Source organism: Pristiophorus japonicus, chromosome 2, assembly GCF_044704955.1.
Source record: "Pristiophorus japonicus isolate sPriJap1 chromosome 2, sPriJap1.hap1, whole genome shotgun sequence".
NCBI classification, from domain to species: Eukaryota; Metazoa; Chordata; class Chondrichthyes; family Pristiophoridae; genus Pristiophorus; species Pristiophorus japonicus.
In genome coordinates, this window is record NC_091978.1 from 109036232 (window position 1) to 109057087 (window position 20856).

General features: G+C 45.1%; 1 protein-coding gene across 1 annotated transcript in view; it reads left to right on the forward strand.

Annotated features, from left to right (window-relative positions):
- The window catches only part of parp8 (poly (ADP-ribose) polymerase family, member 8), a 616987-nt gene that overhangs the window by 309331 nt on the left and 286800 nt on the right, over window positions 1-20856 (forward strand). The window contains exon 7 of the mRNA XM_070862515.1: window positions 12431-12525. Coding sequence (XP_070718616.1) covers window positions 12431-12525 — 95 coding nt within the window. The remainder of the gene's footprint in view (window positions 1-12430; window positions 12526-20856) is intronic.

The following is a 20856-nucleotide window of genomic DNA, read 5'->3' on the forward strand; positions in this document are numbered from 1 at the left end:
GATGAGGGCACGTCTTACAATTTGTACAGTGCACTCTGCTGCATCATTTGAAGCAGGGTGGTACAGTGGAACCTTGGTTTGTTTCACACCATTTTTGCTCGTGAACTGTGCAAATTCTTCTGGACAAAATTGTGGTCCATTATCAGAAACAATTTCTTCTGGAAGGCCAAATGAAGAAAATAATCTTTGTAAAATGTCTAATGTTTTACTTGTTATTTTCCGCATTGGAAACACCTCGACCCACTTTGAATGGCTATCAATCACAATGAACAATTGTTGTCTTTCTAGCTCATCAAAATCGATATATAGCCTTTGCCACACCCTGGGAGGCCATTTCCATGGCTGTAATGGTACTGATGGTGGTTGCTTGCTTACAGATTAACATGTCATACACTGACTGACGATGTACTCTAAATCTTTATCAAGACCTGGCCACCATAAGTAACTGCGTGCAAAACTCTTGGTCAAGCACATTCCCAGGTGCTGGTCATGGAGGTCTCCTAATAATTTGGACCTGAATTTATTTGGTATAACCACTCTTGCACCCCACATGATACAATCTTTATCGACTGATAATTAATTCCTACGAATGAAGAATGGATGAATATCTTTGTCTGTTACCTGGTTTGGCCATCCATTTGCAATATAATCATACAGCTTTGACATTACTGGGTCACGTTTGGTTGCTCTACCAATCTCTTCAGCTGTGACTGGCAGTTCATCAATGTATGAAAAATAAAACACTTCTTCCCTATTGGATGTAACTTGTGATGGGGAAGGCAATCTAGACATAGCATCAGCATTACTGTGATCAGCTGATCGTCTGTATTCAATATATATATATGCTGATAAAATCAAATCCCATCTCTGCATTCAGGCTGCAGCTAATTTTAGAACTGGGGACTTTGGATGGTGGATTGCAGTCAGGGGCTTATGGTCTGTGACGATGGTAAACTTACGACGATACAAGTATTTGTGGAACTTCTTGACCCTAAAAATTAATGCCAAAGCTTCCTTTTCGATTTGCGCACAATTACGCTCACTGGCAGTGAGAGTGCGTGAAGCAAAAGCAATTGGTCTCTCCTCCCCACTATGTAATACATGAGAGATCACTGCCTCAACTCCATATGGAGAGGCATCCATGCTAGCTTGATCTCCTTAGATATGTCATAGTGAACTAACATGGTGCTCTCTACCAATTTGCTTTTACACTCCTTGAATGCTGTGTCACATTCTTCTGACCACTTCTGAGGGACCTGTTTTTTCAATAGTTCATTCAGTGGATGTAATACTGTAGCCAAATTTAGTAGGAACTTCCCATAATAGTTTAAAAGACCCAAAAATGATCGAGGTTCAGTGACATTGTTGGGAGTGGGTACATTTCTGATTGCATCCAGCTTTCCCTTGGTTGGATGTAAACCATTTTTGTCAACTCTGTGCCCTAAGTACTCCACGGAGTTTTGAAATAACTCACACTTGTGAGCAGACACTCGTACTCTGTGCTTCGAAATAACATACTACCCCTTCAATATCTTGCAAAATCTGGTTCATCACCCTGGGAACATGGCAGGGGCAGAAGACTCTCCAAATGGTAGCCTATTAAATTGATATAGGCCTACATGAGTATTTATAGTCAAGCATGACTTGGAATCCTCATCTAGTTCAAGCTGTAAGTAGGCATTCATAAGATCCAACTTTGAGAAGATCTGACCACTTGTCAGTGTTATGAACAAATCTTCTACATTTGGCAATGTATTGGGGACATTACCCTCTCGAACCTGGTTCACGGTTACTTTATAATCACCACACAATCTTACCTTACCATCGGACTTAGGTACAACAACAATGGGTGTAGCCCAATTACATAGATCTATCTTAGAAATAATGTTCTCAGTCTCTAGTCTTTTGACTTTTTGCTCAACTTTCTCCTTGAGTGCATATGGTACGGAACGTGGCTTGCAGTAAACTGATCTAGCATCCTTCTGTACCCTCACACTCGCCTTGAGCCTTGGATCGGACTGCCTGTGTGGCGTATGTAGCACACAAATCACTAACTCCACACGGTCTGGTGTAAGTCTAACTGCTGTGACCTTCGTCCTTTATTGTTCAGCTCCAGAGTGCCTCCCAGGTGTGGTGGTCACCCTTATATAGTCCTTGTTACAGGTACTACCAGGGTTTCCCACCGCAGCGTCCTCTGTGGTGTGGCATAGTACTTACATTACATTTAAGGTACTGGGACGATACACACATCATTACATAACAGCCTGTGTCTCAGAACACCTTCAGATAATTCTTGATGACATCGTCCTTTGATACAAATCTCGTTTTAACATGAAAAATCTCACTCCAATCCAGCTTCAGTGATCCCAATCAATTTTTTCCTAGTAACGCAGGCTTGTCTCCTGCCACTACTAATAGAGGAAAGATCTGAAATTGATCCTTGTATTTCACCGGTACGGTGGTACGACCTACCACAGGAATGTTCTCTCCCGAGTAGCCTCACAGCTCTATCTTGGATTTCTCCAATGGGAAATCACGCAATTTGTCGAGGTATAGGGGCTCCAGTACTACACTGGGTGCACCAGTGTCGATTTCCATGGGTATCTTGGTTCCTGCAACATCTATATGGATTATGATACTTTTTGAATCGCTGTTAGTTAACCTCGTGCTCCTGATGATGTTTAGCTCTAACATCTCCTCATCCTGTTGTTTTTTTTCCATGCTATATAGTCTCTGGGGATTTCTACTCATAGCTTTGAAAGCTGGTTTACACATCAGTTGGCATGCCTTTGCAAGATGCCCAGTTTTCCTGCAGAGGAAACACTCTGCCTTCACATATGGACAACTTTGAGCAATATGTTGTCCCAGGCACTGATAGCAGGACTTCAATGCTCTGTTACTATTGCCAGTTTCTGAGACTTTGGGGCCCAACTGCCTTTTACTTTTAAACTGCACGTGATTCACCTCGGTTGTCTGATGACTGAAAATAGTATGAAATTCTCTGGAATATTGGTCGGCCATGTTCATTGACATAGCTGTCTGACAAGTTAACTCAAAAGTCAAATTAGGAGTTGTCAATAACTTTCTTCTGATCGCATCATTTTTCATCCCACAAACAAAGCGGTCACGCAATGCTCGGTACTGAAAGTTTCGAAATTACAGTGAATGGATAGCTTTTTTAATGCTACAATGTACGCACTGATATTTTCTTCGGTTAACTGATCTCGTATTTCGAAACGATAACTTTCAGCAATTTCCAGGGGCTCAGGGCTGTAGTGCTGTTTTATCTGCTTCAGAGTTGTGTCCTTTGTCTTGACAGGCACAAGAAAATTTTTCAAGGTTTCATACATCTTGGCCCTGCTTTAGTTAAGAAAATAGCCCTTTGTCGTTCCAACACCACCTGGTTATGGCTTTCATCATTGGGGACTACGATGATATTATTTGCAGTGAAAAACATTTCTAGTCGCTCCACATATGCTCTGAAACTTTCAGTCACGTTGAAACTCCCCCAAACACCCTATTATTCCTATAAACACAGCCATCTGTACTCTGGCAGTTCAAACACGAGTGCTTGTAATTTATCTTGGATTTGTAGCTGTTAATCAAAACAGAGAAGCTCACAAAGTCTCTGTCGGTTGGCCGAATCCTCTACCAACAAAAATTTCAGCTTCTTTTTCCCGATAAATCCATCTTCGTCACCATTGTTATATTTTCAGGTGCTCACAGAAACAAATACAGCCTTAAGATGGAAGAACATACCGGATCTCACCAGTCAGGTGACCTGTTCCCTTTATTATAAACAGCACTGGCACAGGAGTCCACAGATGGAGTTATATATATTACATCCGTCTTGCATGCCAGGCTGCTGGCCCAACCGAAAACATCCTTAGTGTTTGCCACTGAAGTGGCTGCAGAGTTCACAGCGGCCATCCCCTTCAACTGAAGGGGAGAGACGTTGTGATGCATCAGCGTGAATTGGTCCGACCGCATCGTGCTGACATCATCAGCAATGCACTGACATCATCAGCGATGCATTGACATTATCAGTGATGCGTTGACGACTGGTCGGGGCGGCAGACCCGCTACAAGGGCACTTTTGCCCCGCAGCCAACCGGAACACCGCCCCGAGCCAAAAAAAAACAAAGATGTGCATTTCTCCGGTATCTGCGCCCCATGAACTGGGGCAGCGAGAAACTTTCAAAAATGGTAGGTAAGCCCCGTTTCGGGTAGGGCTCAATTTTGGCGCCACTGAGTTTTGAGTTTGTAAACAGACAAAAAAAATTTACCAATACACCTTTAATTGAAGAAATTTCCCTTTAAAATAAAATAGGTGCAAAATACCTTTGGCTTTGAAAACATGGTAATATTCAATATACTGGACAAGGCTTATTCAGAATATTAATATTAATATAGTGAGAACAATCTTCTAATATCCCCATACTCAATAATGTTTTTCATTCATTCCGTGATGTGGGCATCGCTGGCAACGCCAGCATTTATTGCCCATCCCTAATTGCCCTGAAGAAGGTGGTGGTGAGCCACCTTCTTGAACCATTGCAGTCCTTTTGGTGAAGGTACTCCCACAGTACTATCAGGGAAGGAGTTTCAGGATTTTATTCCAGCAGGGAACTTACAGGAGATGGTGTTCCCAAGCGCCTACTGGCCTTGTCCTTCTCTGTGGTAGAGGTCGTGGGTTTAAGAGGTGCTGCTGAAGAAACTGTGGCGATTTACTGCAGTGCATCTTATAGATGGTGCACACTGCAGCCACGGTGCACCAGTGGTGGAGGCAGTGAATGTTTAAGCTGGTGGATGGGATGCCAATCAAGCGGCCTGCTTTGTCCTGGATGGTGTCGAGCCTATTGACTTTTGTTGGAGCTGAACTCATCCAAGTTAGTGGAGTGTATTCCATCACACTCTTGATTTGTGCCTTTTAGAAGGTGGAAAGGCTTTGGGGAGTCAGGAGGTGAGACACTTGCTGCAGAATATCCAGCCTCTGACCCGATCTTGTTGCCACAGTAATTTATGTGGCTGGTGCAGTTAAGTTTCTGGTCAGTGGTGACCCCGAGATGTTGATGGTCGGGGATTTGGCGATGGTAATGCTTTTGAATATCAAGGTGAGGTGGTTAGACACTCGCTTGTTGGAAATAGTCATTGCCTGGCAGTTTTGTGGCGCGAATGTTAGTTGCCATTTATTAGCCCAAGGCGGAATGTCGTCCAGATCTTGCTGCATGAGGGCATGGACTGGTTTATTTTCTGAGGAGCTGCGAATGGAACTGAACACTGTGCAATCATCAACGAACATCCCCACCTGCCTTTATGATGGAGGGAAGTTCATTGCTGAAGCAGCTGAAGATGGTTGGACCTGGGACACTGCCCTGAAGAACTCCTGCAGCGATGTCCTGGGGCTGGGCTGATTGGCCTCCAACAACCACAACCATCTTCCTTTCTGCTAGGTATGACTCCAGCCAGTGGAGAGTTTTACCCCTGATTCCCATTGACTTCAATTTTACTAGGGCTTCTTGATGCCACACTCGGTGAAATGCTACTTTAATGTCAAGGGCAACCGCTCTCACCTCACCTTTGGAATTTAGCTCTTTTGTCCATGTTTGGACCAAGGCTGTAATGAGGTCTGGAGCTGAGTGGTCCTGGCGGAACCCAAACTGAGCATCAGTGAGGTTATTGGTGAGTAATTGCTGCTTAATACCAGTATCGATGACACCTTCTATTAATTTGCTGATGATTGAGATTAGACTGATGAGGCAGTAATTGGCCGGATTGGATTTGTCCTGCTTTTTGTGCACAGGACATACCTGGGCTGATGGCTAGCTTCTGTGATGGTGGGGACCTCAGGAGGAGGCCGATATGGGTTATCCACTCAGCACTTCTGGCTGTAGATGGTTCCAAGCCCTTCAGCCTTGTCTTTTGCACTTGTGTGCTGGGCTCCACCATCATTAAGAATGGGATATTCATGGAGCCTCCTCCTCCCGTTAGTTGTTTAATTCTCCACCATCATTCATGATTGGATGTGGCAGGATATGAGGGGGAATGTATCATCTGTATCATCTGCATAGATATTTATAGGAGGATGTGCGATCATGATTGACATCTATTCTCTAGATGGTTGAAACACAGATTTAAAAAATTAAAGAGTGACCCCAACAAAGTTTACATAAAACTGTTTCAATTTAAATTGATTACTGGTTTTGATCATATTTGATTAAAAAATACAAATTACCTGCAGCATGAAATTCTTGGGAGTGCAGTGGGTTGCGATTCGGGCCACCAGCGACCCTGTCCCGAATCCTGCGGTCAGGGCCATTCAAGAATTCAAATATGTAACCTTCATAATTTTCCATCCATGAAAATATCTTCCTTACAGCCAGGGAATTAAATGGTGTACAAGATTTCCCTACTGTCCTTCAAACGGGAATTAGACAAGTTTCTGAGAACGGAGGATATTTTCAGTTATGGAGAGTGAGATGCAGAATAGTGGGATTAGAATAATTTAGAAATTACTCCCAGTGACCTGGAGCTTTACCTAACACCTACACTTAAAAGTAGATTATCTGGTCATTACCACATTGCTGTTTGTGGGACTTTGCTGTGCATAAATTGGCTGCCATGTTTCCTACATCAAAATATTGACTACTTCAAAAGTACTTCATTGGCCGTACGCACTTTGAGACATCCTGAGGCCATGAAAGGCGCTATATAAATGCAATTTTATTAACCAGTGCCACTGGCAACACTGAATGCCACAGGCAGCTATTCTGTTCTAGTTATACTATATAGTTAGACACTTAGGGGCCAAGTTTCGGCCTGAGTTGCTCCTGATTTTTTGGAGCAACTGGTGGAGAACAGAGTATCTTAGAAATTTGAATTCTCGGCATTTAGTTTGCTCCAGTTCTAGTCAGTTAGAACAGTTTCATTTTGGAACAGAATTTTTTTTTCAAAAGGGGGCGTGTCTGGCCACTTACGCCTGTTTTCAAAGTTTCGGCAGTGAAAACTTACTCCAAACTAACTTAGAATGGAGTAGTGAAGATTTTTGTACGCTCGAAAAAACCTTGTCTACACTTTAGAAAATCAGGCGCAGGTTACAAATTAGGCATAGGGAATGAGGTGGGGGGGGGAGGCGGGGGAAGGGAAGTCATTAAATTCTACAATCAATCCTTAGTTATACTTATACAAATATTATACAAATAAATCCAACCTGAATAAAAATTTATAAGCAAAGAAAAGATTAAATAAACTATGTTCCTACCTGTGTGAAACAGCAGCAGCTTTCGAGCTGCTGTGCTTCAGGCAGGCCTTTCATGTTGGAGACAGGCAGGGTGTGGCGTCAGTGTCTCGACGGCAGCCCCAAGCAGCCTTCGAGCTGAGCTGCGGTGCTTGAGGCAGGCCTTCATTCTCTTAGTGGCTGGCCGCAAAGAATCAACCCACGCTTTAAGGGCAGCGTCAGTGGCTCGACGGCAGCCGAAGATACAGCAGCAGCCTTCAAGCTGTGAGGGGGACTAAGGCCATTTGGACAGGAAGAGGCAGCCACATAGACAGTTTTATACTTAAATTTGCAGAATGGGTGCTGCATTGTCAACACCACGTATTATGCAATGGTTCGCCATCAATTCACTGCATAGGAGAGAATTGATTAGAGCTCACCGCACCAGGAACGTCATAGCCCGTAGGTTGATGGGTAGGAGACCTTACCCACGTCGACAATATCAAGCCAGGCGCTCGTACCTGGACATGAGCGAGGCTGATTATGTGAAAAGGCTGTGTTTTCGCAGAGAAGTTGTCACTGAGATCTGTGATATGGTGAGAGCAGATTTGCAGCCCAGAAGCAGAACGCCAACTGCCCTGTCTGTTGCAGTGAAGGTAACAGATGCACTTTCTTTCTATGCCTCTGGATCGTTTCAGGCTACAACTGGAGATGTGTGTGCCATCTCTCAACGTGCATTACATGCCTGCATTTACCAGGTCACGGCTGCACTGTATGCGCGAAGGAATGACTTCATCAGTTTCCCAATGACCGCACAAGCGATCCATGAGAGAACTGTGGGCTTCTTCAGGATTGCCGGCTTCCCAAAGGTACAGGGCTGCATTGATTGTACCCACATAGCCTTGCGAGCACCTGTGGAGGATTCTGAGCAGTACCGAAATAGGAAAGGTTTCCACTCTATCAATGTGCAGCTTGTGTGTGACGACAAGCAGCGAATCATGTCAGTCGATGCGAGATACCCTGGCAGCACCCACGATGCGTTCATCCTACGCGATAGCGTTATATCTGACATATTTGAGCAGCAGCCAGAATGGCAGAGCTGGCTACTGGGAGACAAAGGGTACGGCCTGACCACCTGGCTCATGAAGCCCCTACGTGTGACACGGACAGAAGCTGACCGTCAATACAACATGGCGCACATTGCGACACGCAGAATTATTGAGAGGACCATTGGCATATTGAAACAGCGATTCCGATGCCTGGACCATTCCGGAGGACAGTTGCTATACTCTCCTCAGATTGTCGGTCACTTCACTGTTGTGTGCTGCATGCTTCATAACTTAGCCATCATGAGGCAGCAGGAGCTGGTAGTGGAACCAGAAGACTTACGTGAGGGTCCAGTGCATAATGATAGTATTACGGAAGACCAGGATGTGGATGATAACGACGATCAGGAAAGCATGCAAGTGCCTGATGCCGAAGCACGAGGTCGGAGGAGGGCCATCCATCGTGCCCCTTTAACGATTGCTCGAGCCTTGCGCCAGCAGCTCATCCGTGAACGCTTCAACTACTGATGCCTGAGGGCTCTGTGACCACTTTTGCGTATGGACATGTTTATTCTTTGCAGTTGTTCCTACGTTGTGTTGTGTTAATGGAACATGAAACAGTTTTAATGAAAAAATATTTTATTGAAAAGTTAACGTCACTCTAATAAAATATTTGTTGTATCAAACTATACTTTTTAATATGACTCTTGAAGATCACTTAAAAACTTTAAGATCACTTATAAACTTGTAAAGTTACAAAAATTACAAAACACTTTCTATGTGAAAAATTTTACACTCTAAGATCACTTACACTTCAAGATCACTTTTTAGATGCAAAATTAAATAATTTACAGAATGTGAGAGCATTTACACTATAAGATCACTTGAAAACCCTGAGATCACTTATATGTTGTAAATTTACAAAACTTACAAAACAGTTTCATTGTGAAAAATCTTACACTCTGAAGAACACTTAAACTTCAGGATCACTTTGTAGGTGCAAAATTAAATAAGATACAAAAAAATGTGAGAGCATTTACACTATAAGATCACTTAAAAACCATAAGATCCCTTATAAGTTGTAAAGTTACAAAACTTACAAAACAGTTTAAATGTGAAAAATCTTACACTCTGAAGAACACTTAAACTTCAAGATCACTTATTAGGTGCAAAATTAAATAAGATACAAAAAAATGTGAGAGCATTTACACTATAAGATCACTTAAAAACCATAAGATCCCTTATAAGTTGTAAAGTTACAAAACTTACAAAACAATTTCAATTTGAAAAACGCTACTACAGCTACATCAAGAACAAGAACAAAAGCAGCAAAGAAAGGCTGCAACCATGTCTCATCCATATCTCAGTAAATGTTCACTTCCTCATGGGGGTGTCATTTGATTGGCCGGGCTGTGTGCCCTTATTGCAGCAGCTACCTCAACCAGGCCCTCCCTGACGGCCTGTGCCGACACTTGCATGCCTCCCTAATGGCCTGTGTTGTAATTTGCATGCCCTCCCTGATGGCCTGTGCCGTCGATTGCACTCCCTCGGACATTCCCTCCCTAAGTTCCCGTGTCATTACTGCTATTTCTCCCGTCAGGACCGTCAACTCTTCACCCACTGCACTGACGCCACCGATGAGCGATCGGGTAAGCTCATTGGTCTCCATACCCAATGCCACAACCTGAGTCGCATCTGTTGCACGCTGCATCTCAGGAGAGCGTGTCTCCAATCTCCTTCTCCTCTGCCTGGGTCTGCCTCGTGGCACCACTACACTGGGAGGCACGGGCACGGACGGTGGGATGCTTGGTGTTGCAAGCAGCACCACTACACAGGGAGGCGCGGGCTGGGACTGTGGGACGCTCTGTGTTCCAGACGGCTGAACTGGAGGGAGAGGCTTGGGCTGGAATGGTGGGATGCTCTGTTTTGCAGACGGCAGAACTAGAGGGAGAGGCTCGGGCTGGAACGGTAGGACGCTCTGTGTTGTAGACGGCAGAACTAGAGAGAGAGGCTCGACATGGGATGGTGGGGCGCTCGGTGTTCCAGACGACAGCACTCGAGTGCGAGCCGTGGGCTGGGATGTTGAACGAATGGGTGTAAACTGCTCCATGATATCAGCAGCAACACTGGGACCCGAAGCGTCAGAATCAAAATCATAGTAGGGGGAACCAGAACCTATGCGAGAGGGAGGCGCAGGCTGGGACGGTAGTGCACTGACTGTAGAATGCTGCATTATACCAGCAGCACCACTGGGACCCGCAACATCGGAAGCAAAAGCATGAAAGATGGAACCAAGACCTATGCTAGGGGTTGAAACTCTGATGCCCCTTGATGGGGGCTCATAAACATTAAATTGGAAGCTCTCCCCTGCAGACATTTCAGTCACTGCTGCCATCATCCAGTCTGGTTCGTCCGCAGCTGGTTGTACTGGTTCTTGTTCTGTACCCTCAGGATCCTCAGGGTTGGCAGCAGCAGCATCGTCATCATCGTCATCATCATCATCATGTTCTGCAAAATACATCAGAACAGTCAAATGCTTAACAGCAAGGGAGGGGGCCGGATGGGTGGCATGAGTACTCTCACACATAGCAGGTTAGGCAGCAGGTTGATTTAAAGGGCCACGATGCATTTTCAGGACTTACCCTCTTCCTCGCGTGCGGGCCCAGCTTGTGCTGTACCGATTGCTTTTCTCCATGTACGACTCATCATTTGTTCCAAGGGTGTCAGTGGATGCAGATTGGGCACGCCTCCTCCTGTCCGAGTTGCCTTCCTTTTGTTGTGGGCCAATTTCTTCTGCAAAGAGTAAAATATAACTTTTTACACAGTGTGTCAGTCTGCAAGGTGGGACATACAGATAGCCAGGTTACAATTACGATTAAATTAAAAATGGAAAATATTACTTACACTAACTACTTGACCAAGGTCGTGCCATTTCTTTTTACACTGGCTTCCAGATCTCATGGTATGCACCACTGCGCAGTAATCTTCTGCAACTTGGTTCCAGCGTTTCTTCATTTCTTTTGGTGGCACTTTTATGCGACCTCTGTTGCTGGTATCTAGCTCCTGCCATCTCTGCTCAATTACGTTGACTAATATCTCTACTTCCTCATGTAAGAAATTCTTTGTTCTTGGTGGATGTTGATCCATTGCAAAGTTGAATTGGCACTCTTATTTCTCAAAACACACAGTCCTTAATTTGCATGCATCAATGCAGCACCGGTTCTGCAAGTTTAGCAGTGAAAAGCTGAACTCACTGATTTCAACAGTGATTTATTCAACAGTGCTGCTAAAAGCACTCCCTCACACACAGAAATATCACAAAAATTAAATTACAAGCCTTTGCAGGGGTCCAAGAGACAAATCTTCACTTTTTCTCCAGTCCTTTTAAAAATGGCCGAGTGCCAATGTTTGTTTGACACTGCGCATGTGCGCACGCTCCAACGCACACGCGCAGGGTTGCCGGCACCACGTTGGCTCATTTAAATTGGACCCGCCCCCCACTACTTAAAGAATCGGCGCGAGTGTTTGGCTCCGCCCCCCCCCCCCCCCCCCGCTGTGAAGAGTGCGCCGCGCCAAGCACAGATCGAGCTCCGAGGAGCCGGAGAATGTGGCAGTTCTTTTCTCGCGCACTTTTAGGCGCAAAGAACAGGCGTGCAGCTCGGAGGTGCGCCGTTTTCGGCGCGGCCCGAAACTTGGGGCCTTAGAGAGAGGTTTCGCATGGTGCTTCCTAACTTGGCTTCATGTTTATTTACTTTTTTTGCCTCTCTCCTGAGTATGACTTGGAGGCCCTAGTCAGTGGTGTACGTGGCTGCACCATACCTGTCGCAGACAACCTTGATGGATGGGATGGTCTTCTCCCATCCTTCTAAATGTGTGTTGATAAGTGAAATATATGCCACCTGCAACAACTTTAACCCTTTCAGAAACAAGAAAACTGCACAAGAGCTTTAAATGGTAATTCTGCATTCTGGTCACCCCAAAAGTGGAGTGGTGCCCACCGCGAGTCATCTCAGGCACCCATGATATCCTTTCAAGCCAGAATAGTCTTTAGAAATAAGAATACTGTTTGCCTTCTTGGTTACATGTGTTCAGGCAATGATGACATCTTGTCACTTGGTGTACTTATAATGTTCAGTGCAGATTAACTCAGTTATGTTTGTGATTTCAGGGTAACTATGACGGTGAACTACACAAGCACCCACAGCTTGAAGCTGACCTGGCAGCTGTGAGAGAGATCTATGGACCTGGCGCAGTATCCCTCAGGTACACTACACTATCATGCTGTTTGCTTATTAATGAACAGCCCTTCAAATATAGGGGATGAGACTGAGAGTGTTCTCAGCTCATAGAGTCATTTTAATGTCTATGCATTTGTGGTTCTAGTCACAGCACAGCTAGGAAAACTAATCTGGTACCCAATTATCTGTTCTTTTGTTCTAATTTCTTGACAACTTTGAGACAAAAGGAGAAAGATAAACAAACAGATCTTGCAATAAACTTAATTCAGAAACCTACCTAGGAGGTAACCACAAACAAAGAAATATTTTTGCTTTAGGGGATAAGGGGATAAGGGGTTATGGGGAGCAGGCAGGGAAGTGGAGTTGAGTCCATGATCAGATCAGCCATAATCTTATTGAATGGCGGAGCAGGTTTGAGGGACCGTATGGCCTACTCCTGTTCCTATTTCTTATGTTCTTATGTTCTTTAGTCTTGCAAGTATTTTTTGAACAGAATTGAAGGATGCTGACATTTGGTGATATCAATGTACCTGACATGTTTATTGCTGCATACACTATTAAAAGATAAATAAAACAGCTGAATATTAGATTTATTCAGCATTTGCTTCAAACTGTCGGGATCACTTTTATCGGTGTCAAAATGAATGTTATAAATAGTGAGAGCTGTAGTGTAGGGACAGTGCTGATAACTCTGTTTTCTATTACTCTTTTGTTGCTCTTGTTCTTCCATGTTCTCAGGCAAGATGAGATGATGGAACTTTTCACACTGTAAACAATCGTAGCTGTTGCCAGAAGATATCACAATGACTGCTTGCTAAAGTGATTTATGTTGTTTATGCTCACAGTCAAAACCGTGACGATTTCACACTTTCCTATACAAGCGAAATCCAAACCTTTATGGTCCACAATGTCTAGCCATCTGATCCACAAAACCCCAGTGGCTCACTCACCTGCAGTTCACTCCTGAAAATGGAGTAATAAATCCAACCAATGTCAGCCCTGGCTCAGTGGGTAGCACTCTTGCTTCTGAGTCAGAAGGATGTGGGTTCTAGGACCACTCCAGAGACTTGAGTGCAAAATTCAAGGCTGACACTCCAGTGTAGTACTGAGGGAGTGTTGGACTGTTGAAGGTGAAATGTTAAACCAAGATCCTGTCTGCTGAAGGACATAAAAGATCCCATCCATTATTTTGAAGAAGAGCCGGGGGGAGCGGGGGGGAGGCGAGTTGTCCCTGGTGTCCTGGCTAATATTTATACCTCACTCAACATCATAAAAATACAGATTATTTGGTCATTATCACATTGGTGTTTGTGGGAGCTTGCTGTGCACAAATTGCTGCCGCATTTCCTACATTACAACAGTGACTACACTTCAAAAGTACTTAATTGGCTGTAAAGCATTTTGTGATGTCCTGAGGTCATGAAAGGTGCTACATAAATTCAAGTCTTTCTTTCATTTTTTTTCTTTCAATAACATCAAATCCAGAAATTTAGTTTTTAAGTTAGCTGCAAAGAAGAAGTGATTTGTATGGTTTTAATTGCCCTGAATTAATTTTTAAGTCTGAAAATTATTGCAGTGATAACATATTTCTTATTCAGTGTTTTATATTGTAATTCTTAAATGTGGCCCATAGGGCTACATGACGTCCAACTAAGTGACGACAAGGAGAAAAATGTTTGGATATTTTTCCCTATATTTTCTGCACAATTGGTGATGTTATACCAATAAATTGACAACAAAGTATAATTAAAATATCAAACTGGAGTAATTTTAAATGTACAATGCTTTGTATTCAAATAGATTTTTTTGTTCCTTTGGAGAGGAAAACAGCTCACAAATAGAACAATAATCATATACCTAATGTAATTCTGACACAATAAATGTCAATTGTCTTTACTGGCATACCTAGATGTTAATACATAGCTCCTGAATAATGTATAACTGAGTTATAACATTTTGTAAGCTACTTTGATAATACAGTACTACAAGTTGTTATAAAATATTATTTCAAATATTTAAACTGTAAATTGATCTACTTTCTGTTACCATTGTCCACAGGGAACATGCTTATAATACATGGAACTTTACCAGAGAATAGGAGATTTAGGTATAAGGGATGCAGAATTTGCAGTTCTGTATTCAGGCAATTTACAAACAAAAGAAAATCTATTTGTGAACTTTAATGAACAAAAATGATATTTCGTAAAGCAAGACACATTGGGCTCAATTTTCCCCAAAGCCGTTTTTTTGCGTACTTAAAGAGTTACACCCGTTTTTTGGGGGCCAACAACGGCAAAAAAAAATCATCCAACTTTCCCCGTTTGAATTGTTGATTTTGGCACCACCATAAGCTCTGTGGGTGGAGCCTAACTTATGCGCCAAAAAGATCGGGTTGCCAGGGTAACGAAGGACACGCTGTGGGCTGAGGCTGGAAAGTGAAACATACAACACACCAACCTGCACATTGCAGTAGCATTCCAGCATTAAATTATTAAAGAGTTTATGCCAAAAGTCTATCCCCCCTCTCCCCCCCCCCCCCCGCCCCGCCTTCCCGGTGCCGCTCCTAACCCTGGCCGAAAGGCTTCCCTCACCTCCTGGTGCCGGGTGCCACTCCTAACCCTGGCCGAAAGGCCTCCCCCATTCTCCCCTCTCTCCTCTGCCCCCCTATATCCTCTCCCTCTCTTTCCTCTCCCCCTCTCTCTCCCTCTTCACTGCTGCTGTCCGGGCCGTGGAACTGCATCTGCCGCGCTGATTCTCTTACCTGTGCCGATTTTGTTAACTGCCCAGAAGGTTTTTCCAGAGTGGTCATATACGCTGTCCTAAGAAAAATTGGAGTAAATCAGAGCTGGCCAAACTTGCTTAAATGGCCAGAATTGGCGCGGATGGCAGTGTAGCGGGGGTGGCTTGGTCTCTATGAGGAGGTCAGGTTCCCTTCTGACCAACTTGAGCAGTTCGAATCACTCCCACTTCCTTAGGTTCTGTACTCTGGATTTATTTGCGGGGTGTGACAAAATTGCAGAGGACACTGGTTTGATGCAATTAACTTTGTTTTTATTACAGTCAAAGTAATACAGGCGTATTACTCTAGCTTACAATCACTCTAATAAAGTACCATACACTACACATTCAAAGGGGATTGCAGTAAAATTATACCTCCCACCTCCCAATACCTAATTCTAGCTAGGTTAGACCCCAGAGCAGGCAGGGACTTATGCTTACCAATCCTTTTGATAGTTAATGGTAGATGGTGATGTTCTTCCTTCCTTCAGGACTTCAAGACTTTGAGGCTGGAGAGGTTAGTTTACAACTGTCGCGTTGGGTTCTCTCCATGTCTTGATGAGTTAGTAGCAACCACCTCTCCAAAACAACTGTTGAAAACAGTGGCCAGTTATACGATTTCAGTGGTTCTAATCTTGCCGCCTAATCTGTTCACAATCCTTTGTATACTTTTGGCAGGCTTGGTTCTTCTTTGTAATATTTTGTCGGGCTCGTTAAAGTTGATATGTCTTGGGTGGGTTGATGTTCGAAAACAGTTTCCTGATGGATATATTAGTTTGGTAATTGCAAAGTTCTTTTGTGCTTGGTCTTTCGCTTACAGGCTGGATTGGGCCTCTTTGTGATGTATATGCGGAAATGGTTTGTCCAGACCCATTTTGAAGGGGAGCTACCTCTAGGTGATTTTGTGATGGTAATGTCTCTTGTGGAGAAGGATTTTCAAATACTCATTCTTCCAGACAGGTTAACTCAGTCCTCACACCCAGACAGGTCCAATAATCAAGTGGGCTTCTTTTATTCCCTAGGTCTGCCCACAGGCTTGAATTTGTCTTGTAAAAGTTCATAATTCTATTAAAGTTCGTAGTTTCTTCCATAAGCACTTTAGAGTTCCAAACTTTTTGGTAGATAGTCCCAACTTAAATTTCGTTTCGAATGAGCCCAAACACAGGGGGGGTTTCTTGTGAATTTTGCATTCTTTAATTCCCCCCTGTTGACACTCCACACTCTTGAGTGTCAATCAAGCTAAGCAAAATTCCTGCTCCCGAGAGTCAACTTTCCCTGCATTTATACTAGCTAAACATTACCCTGCATCCCCCGTTGAAATGCAATGCAATATACAGGCGAATACAGTCATTACAATTCGGTTATAGCATAGAGGGGGTATGATGTCCCTCTTTTACTCGGTTTTCATAGCAAAATGATGGTATACAGTCATACACAACTTTAAGTAAAGTAAAATAAAAACACATAGTAACACATTCTCAAATCGCATAAAAGGTTCATAGTCAAACACGTTTTAAGTTCAGTAAAATAAAGGTACATAGTCAAAACATTTAAGTAACACTCTTACAACACTCGCGATGTTGTGGTTTACAGCAGGTAAAATCAAACACAAATTAAACATGGTAGTATGGTGTCACCCCTCACTGCGCGATTCCCAAGTTCGGCCAAGGAGCATATAGCACCCTTTGGTGCCTGACCTGACGGCCTCTGCATTTTACTTGGCAAGTGAGAAACCATAAGTAAAGTATAATCGTGAGTTGACAAATAACTAAAGTGTGGGAAGCGATTCGGATCCTGACTGGGACCTCTATATTTCTGAAAATGTCCCACCAAGGCGGAATGGTGATCTCAAGAATCTTTTTCCCTATCTCAATGGTTTCCTGTTCTGGAATATAGAAGTGTTTTTGTGAGATAATTACAGCTTTTAGCAGAGCGGTAAGATGTTTGGGTAGAGGGGGAATTGCATAGCCAAAATGTACAACATAATCCTGCAGGTTTGTAATGTTTTCCTTCACAGTGAGGTGGACAGTGGAGAGTCCAAGAATGGGGACAATCTGTTCCTGAGCCACTTGAACTGATGCCTCAGGTTTAAAGCAAAAACTGCTGTCACTTACCGGACACCAGAAGTGTCCATGTTGGTAGTGGGGCGCACTGGTGGTGACACAATATGTCCCAGCCCCTATGTATGTTACCTGTGGAGGGACATGGTCTTGTGCCATTACTTCCATGGTGCAGTTAATAGGCTGTGCCCCAGCAGCTTTAAACCCACACTGTGGGTACTCAAGTGAAAACGTCGTTTATGATTCCCCTTCTAGGTTTCCCTGAGCCCATGGTGTCCCTAGTGTTTAGGGTGTATAGGTCTGCTTTGTCTACATTTCCAAAGTCTAACTCATAAAATTTCTTGAACATGTATCTAAGTAGGGCCTGGTATAGCAGCTGTTTCCTTCGGACACCATGCAGGCAGGTGTACCTCGATAAGGTTTAATATTACTGAAGCTACTGCATAATGTATCCCCTGATATAACACCTTTTTGGTCGGTACCAATAATAATCCATTCCCAGGTCCCTTGGTGGTGTTAGGACACCTTTCTATTACTGTGTGTATTGGCGGAGTTGTGGGTAGGGGTTTCTTAATGTGTGCTCTTAGTTCGGTGGCGTTAATTGGGAGTGGGGAGTGTGGAACCGCACATCCGTGTAGGCTACAATCCCACCCCACCCCTTCCCCTTCATCTTGCCATTGCCTGGCGAAGGCGATCGATATGCCTGCAGGACAAATACTCTCTGATCCCCACATGCAAACATAAATTCCTTGTTCGGATTCTCACTATTTGTCCCAACACACTTTTACTCCTCCCCGTGTTCCTGTGATGGTGCGGTACGTATCATTACCGAGTCTTTCCCAGTCCGATTCCTGGTCCCATGCATCCTTGCTGAGTTTTCTGAGCCACCACCATCTTCCCTGGGGAATGTTTCCTTTGCAAGTCAAACATACACATTTTCCCTCCGTAACACTGACTCGGGCAGCGATGATCCGTATCCGGGGGCATGGAACTGAGGCCTCCCGTAGGTAAAACCTTCCGGGCTGGAGGAGCGGGTAGAATTAGATCCCAGCCACCCTGGCCATCTTCCCTCGTGGGCATAAACGGCGAGTTCTTCCACGTCTCTGGGGCCACCCCCGGTGATTACGATCGGTGCTCTTCCTCGTGAACACCCGGAAATGAGGGATTCTGCCACATCTCCTTGTTCGCTGGTGCTCATCCTGATCAGGGCGAGCAGGAACAGGATCCTTCTCATGCTGCCCTCTTTCCTGTAGGGGCACATAAAACAGATTGTCTAGTCCTGAGAAAGTTCTCTGGCTTGACAAAGGTGACCGAGTTCCAAATTGGGCTCATAGTCTTTAATTGACTGGCTGTCTTATTCAATTCCTCGTGGACTGATGTCTGCTTTTAACTTTTATCTCACAGTCGTTCTGCTTGTTATCTTACCGGTGCTTCCTTAATAGCTATACCAGTAGATTCTTCTTAATCCCGGGTATTACCTGGCCTGTGCCTCTTTTAACAGCTGCACAGGTTGATTCTTTTCCTTACCCCAGTTACTAATACATATATACTTATCTTTACACAGATAAATCTTACACCATTCTAAATTACTCACTAAACATTCTTAAATCCATATCACTATATATGTACATTTGCCACCCGTCTCCGGGTGGCCAGGTTAATTCCTGCCTTCTCTCTTCTTCTTCCGCTGGGTGTCCAGTGAGGTAGGTAATAGGTCGGTCCGCACCGTCTAACCCTCAGTACCCTGATCGGACGTGGGTTTGAGTCCCACACTATCGGGGGAATGTCCCCTCCGGTGCTGCAGCACACCGCTCCTTTGGGGGCGGCTGCCTGGTTCCTTTCTTCCCCGGGGGTTCTGCCTGGTCGATGGCTACTGGCTGGGGACTCTCACTTGGTGGCTGGTCCACCGGTATCTCTTCTGGGGGTCCCTTGTTGCCTGAGGCTACTGGCTGGGTGTCCCTGTTCGTGGGCTGGTCTCTGACCTTAGGTAGCCTTTTGCGGCTGGTCCCTCTCCCGGGACTCAACCATTCAAATTGGAGCGCTGTTGATCACGATGTCTTTGGCCGTAGTGTGCGGGGAGTCCTTCTTAAAGCTCCTGCTGCTGGAGGTGCATCCGAGTCCCAAATGATTGGGAGGGCAGCTCCTCCGGTAAGACAGCCCACCGCCCCTCTAGGTGCAGTCTCTGGGTCTGCCACGTCCCCTGTGGGAATTCCACAGTCGGGGGCTGTTGGCTGGGGGTCCCTGTCTTTTATGCGGTTCACAAGTTTTGGCTGTCCCTTACATTTAGCTGTTGCCCCTGGGTTGAAAAGTTTGCACTGGTTTATGTGGAACCACTTTGTTCGGTGGGGCAGTTTTATGGCATAGACCATGGGGCTTGCCTTGTCGACAATGTGTTACAGTCCCATGTACAGTGCCTCAAAGACCCCTACTCTAGCGTAGTTCCTCACCATGACCTGGTCCCCTATCTCCCACTCGCGGTGCTTGCAGGGTTCTATCAGCAGTCGGATGCTCTGATGCTGTTTTCCCATGCTGTTAGCAGCCTGCCAGTGAATCTGTTTAAGGTGTTCAGACAGATTCCTGACAAAGCTGTCCCGGTTCACTTCCCTAAGCTGACCTTCTGTGAATACTGGGGCTAACACATGGGTGGGGGTTCGCATGGCTCTGCCGGTCATGAGTTCGTACGGGGAGTACCCCGTGCTCTTTGACTGGCTGGCCCGGAACCCCATGAGGACCAGTGATAGGACCTCTACCCACACTTTTGGTGAGTCCCCTGTCTCTCTGCACAGCCTTTCTTTGGTGGTACGGTTTAAACGCTCCACAGGCCCGGATGACTGCGGGTTGTGAGCGACATGCCATTTTCCTCTGATGCCGAGTACCTTAAGGGCCTCCTGCATCACCTGCCCGGTGAAATGACTCCCTTGGTCAGACTCCACGTATTGTGTTCGTCCCCATCGGGAGAACTCTTCTCTGACCAGGATCCTAGCTGTTCCCAGGGCAGTGGCTGTTCGGCATGGGAAGGTTTCCACCCATTTGGCGAATACATCCACTAATACTAGGCAGGACTTGCAAACTCCCTGGGCAGTGGGTAGGTGCCCGATGTAATCGATCTGGATCGACTACCAGGGTCCCTCTACCCTCCTGATATGTCCCATAGACACCTTTCTTTTCTGGGGATCGGGGTTGTTGGCCACACACACAAGATAGCTAGCACAGAGCTCGCGGATGTCTTCCCTGAGTCCTGGCCACCACCCTGCCTATTCCACTCGTTGCCAAGTAGTCTCAGGTCTGGGGTGTCCTGCTCCTGGACCCTCATGGGCCAGCTGGAGGAATTCTCTCCGGTGCAGTGCGGTACTACCCATTGCGCCCCCCCGAACAGCATGCTTTCTTTAATGGCAATTGCTGCGGTGCGGTATGGGCCATCTATCCTTTCCCCTTTAGCTAGCGTGTTCAGGACAGTTTTGAGGGTGGTGTCTTGGGCCTGAACCGTTTTTAGGTCCGGGGGCAAAGCTAGCCCTGCC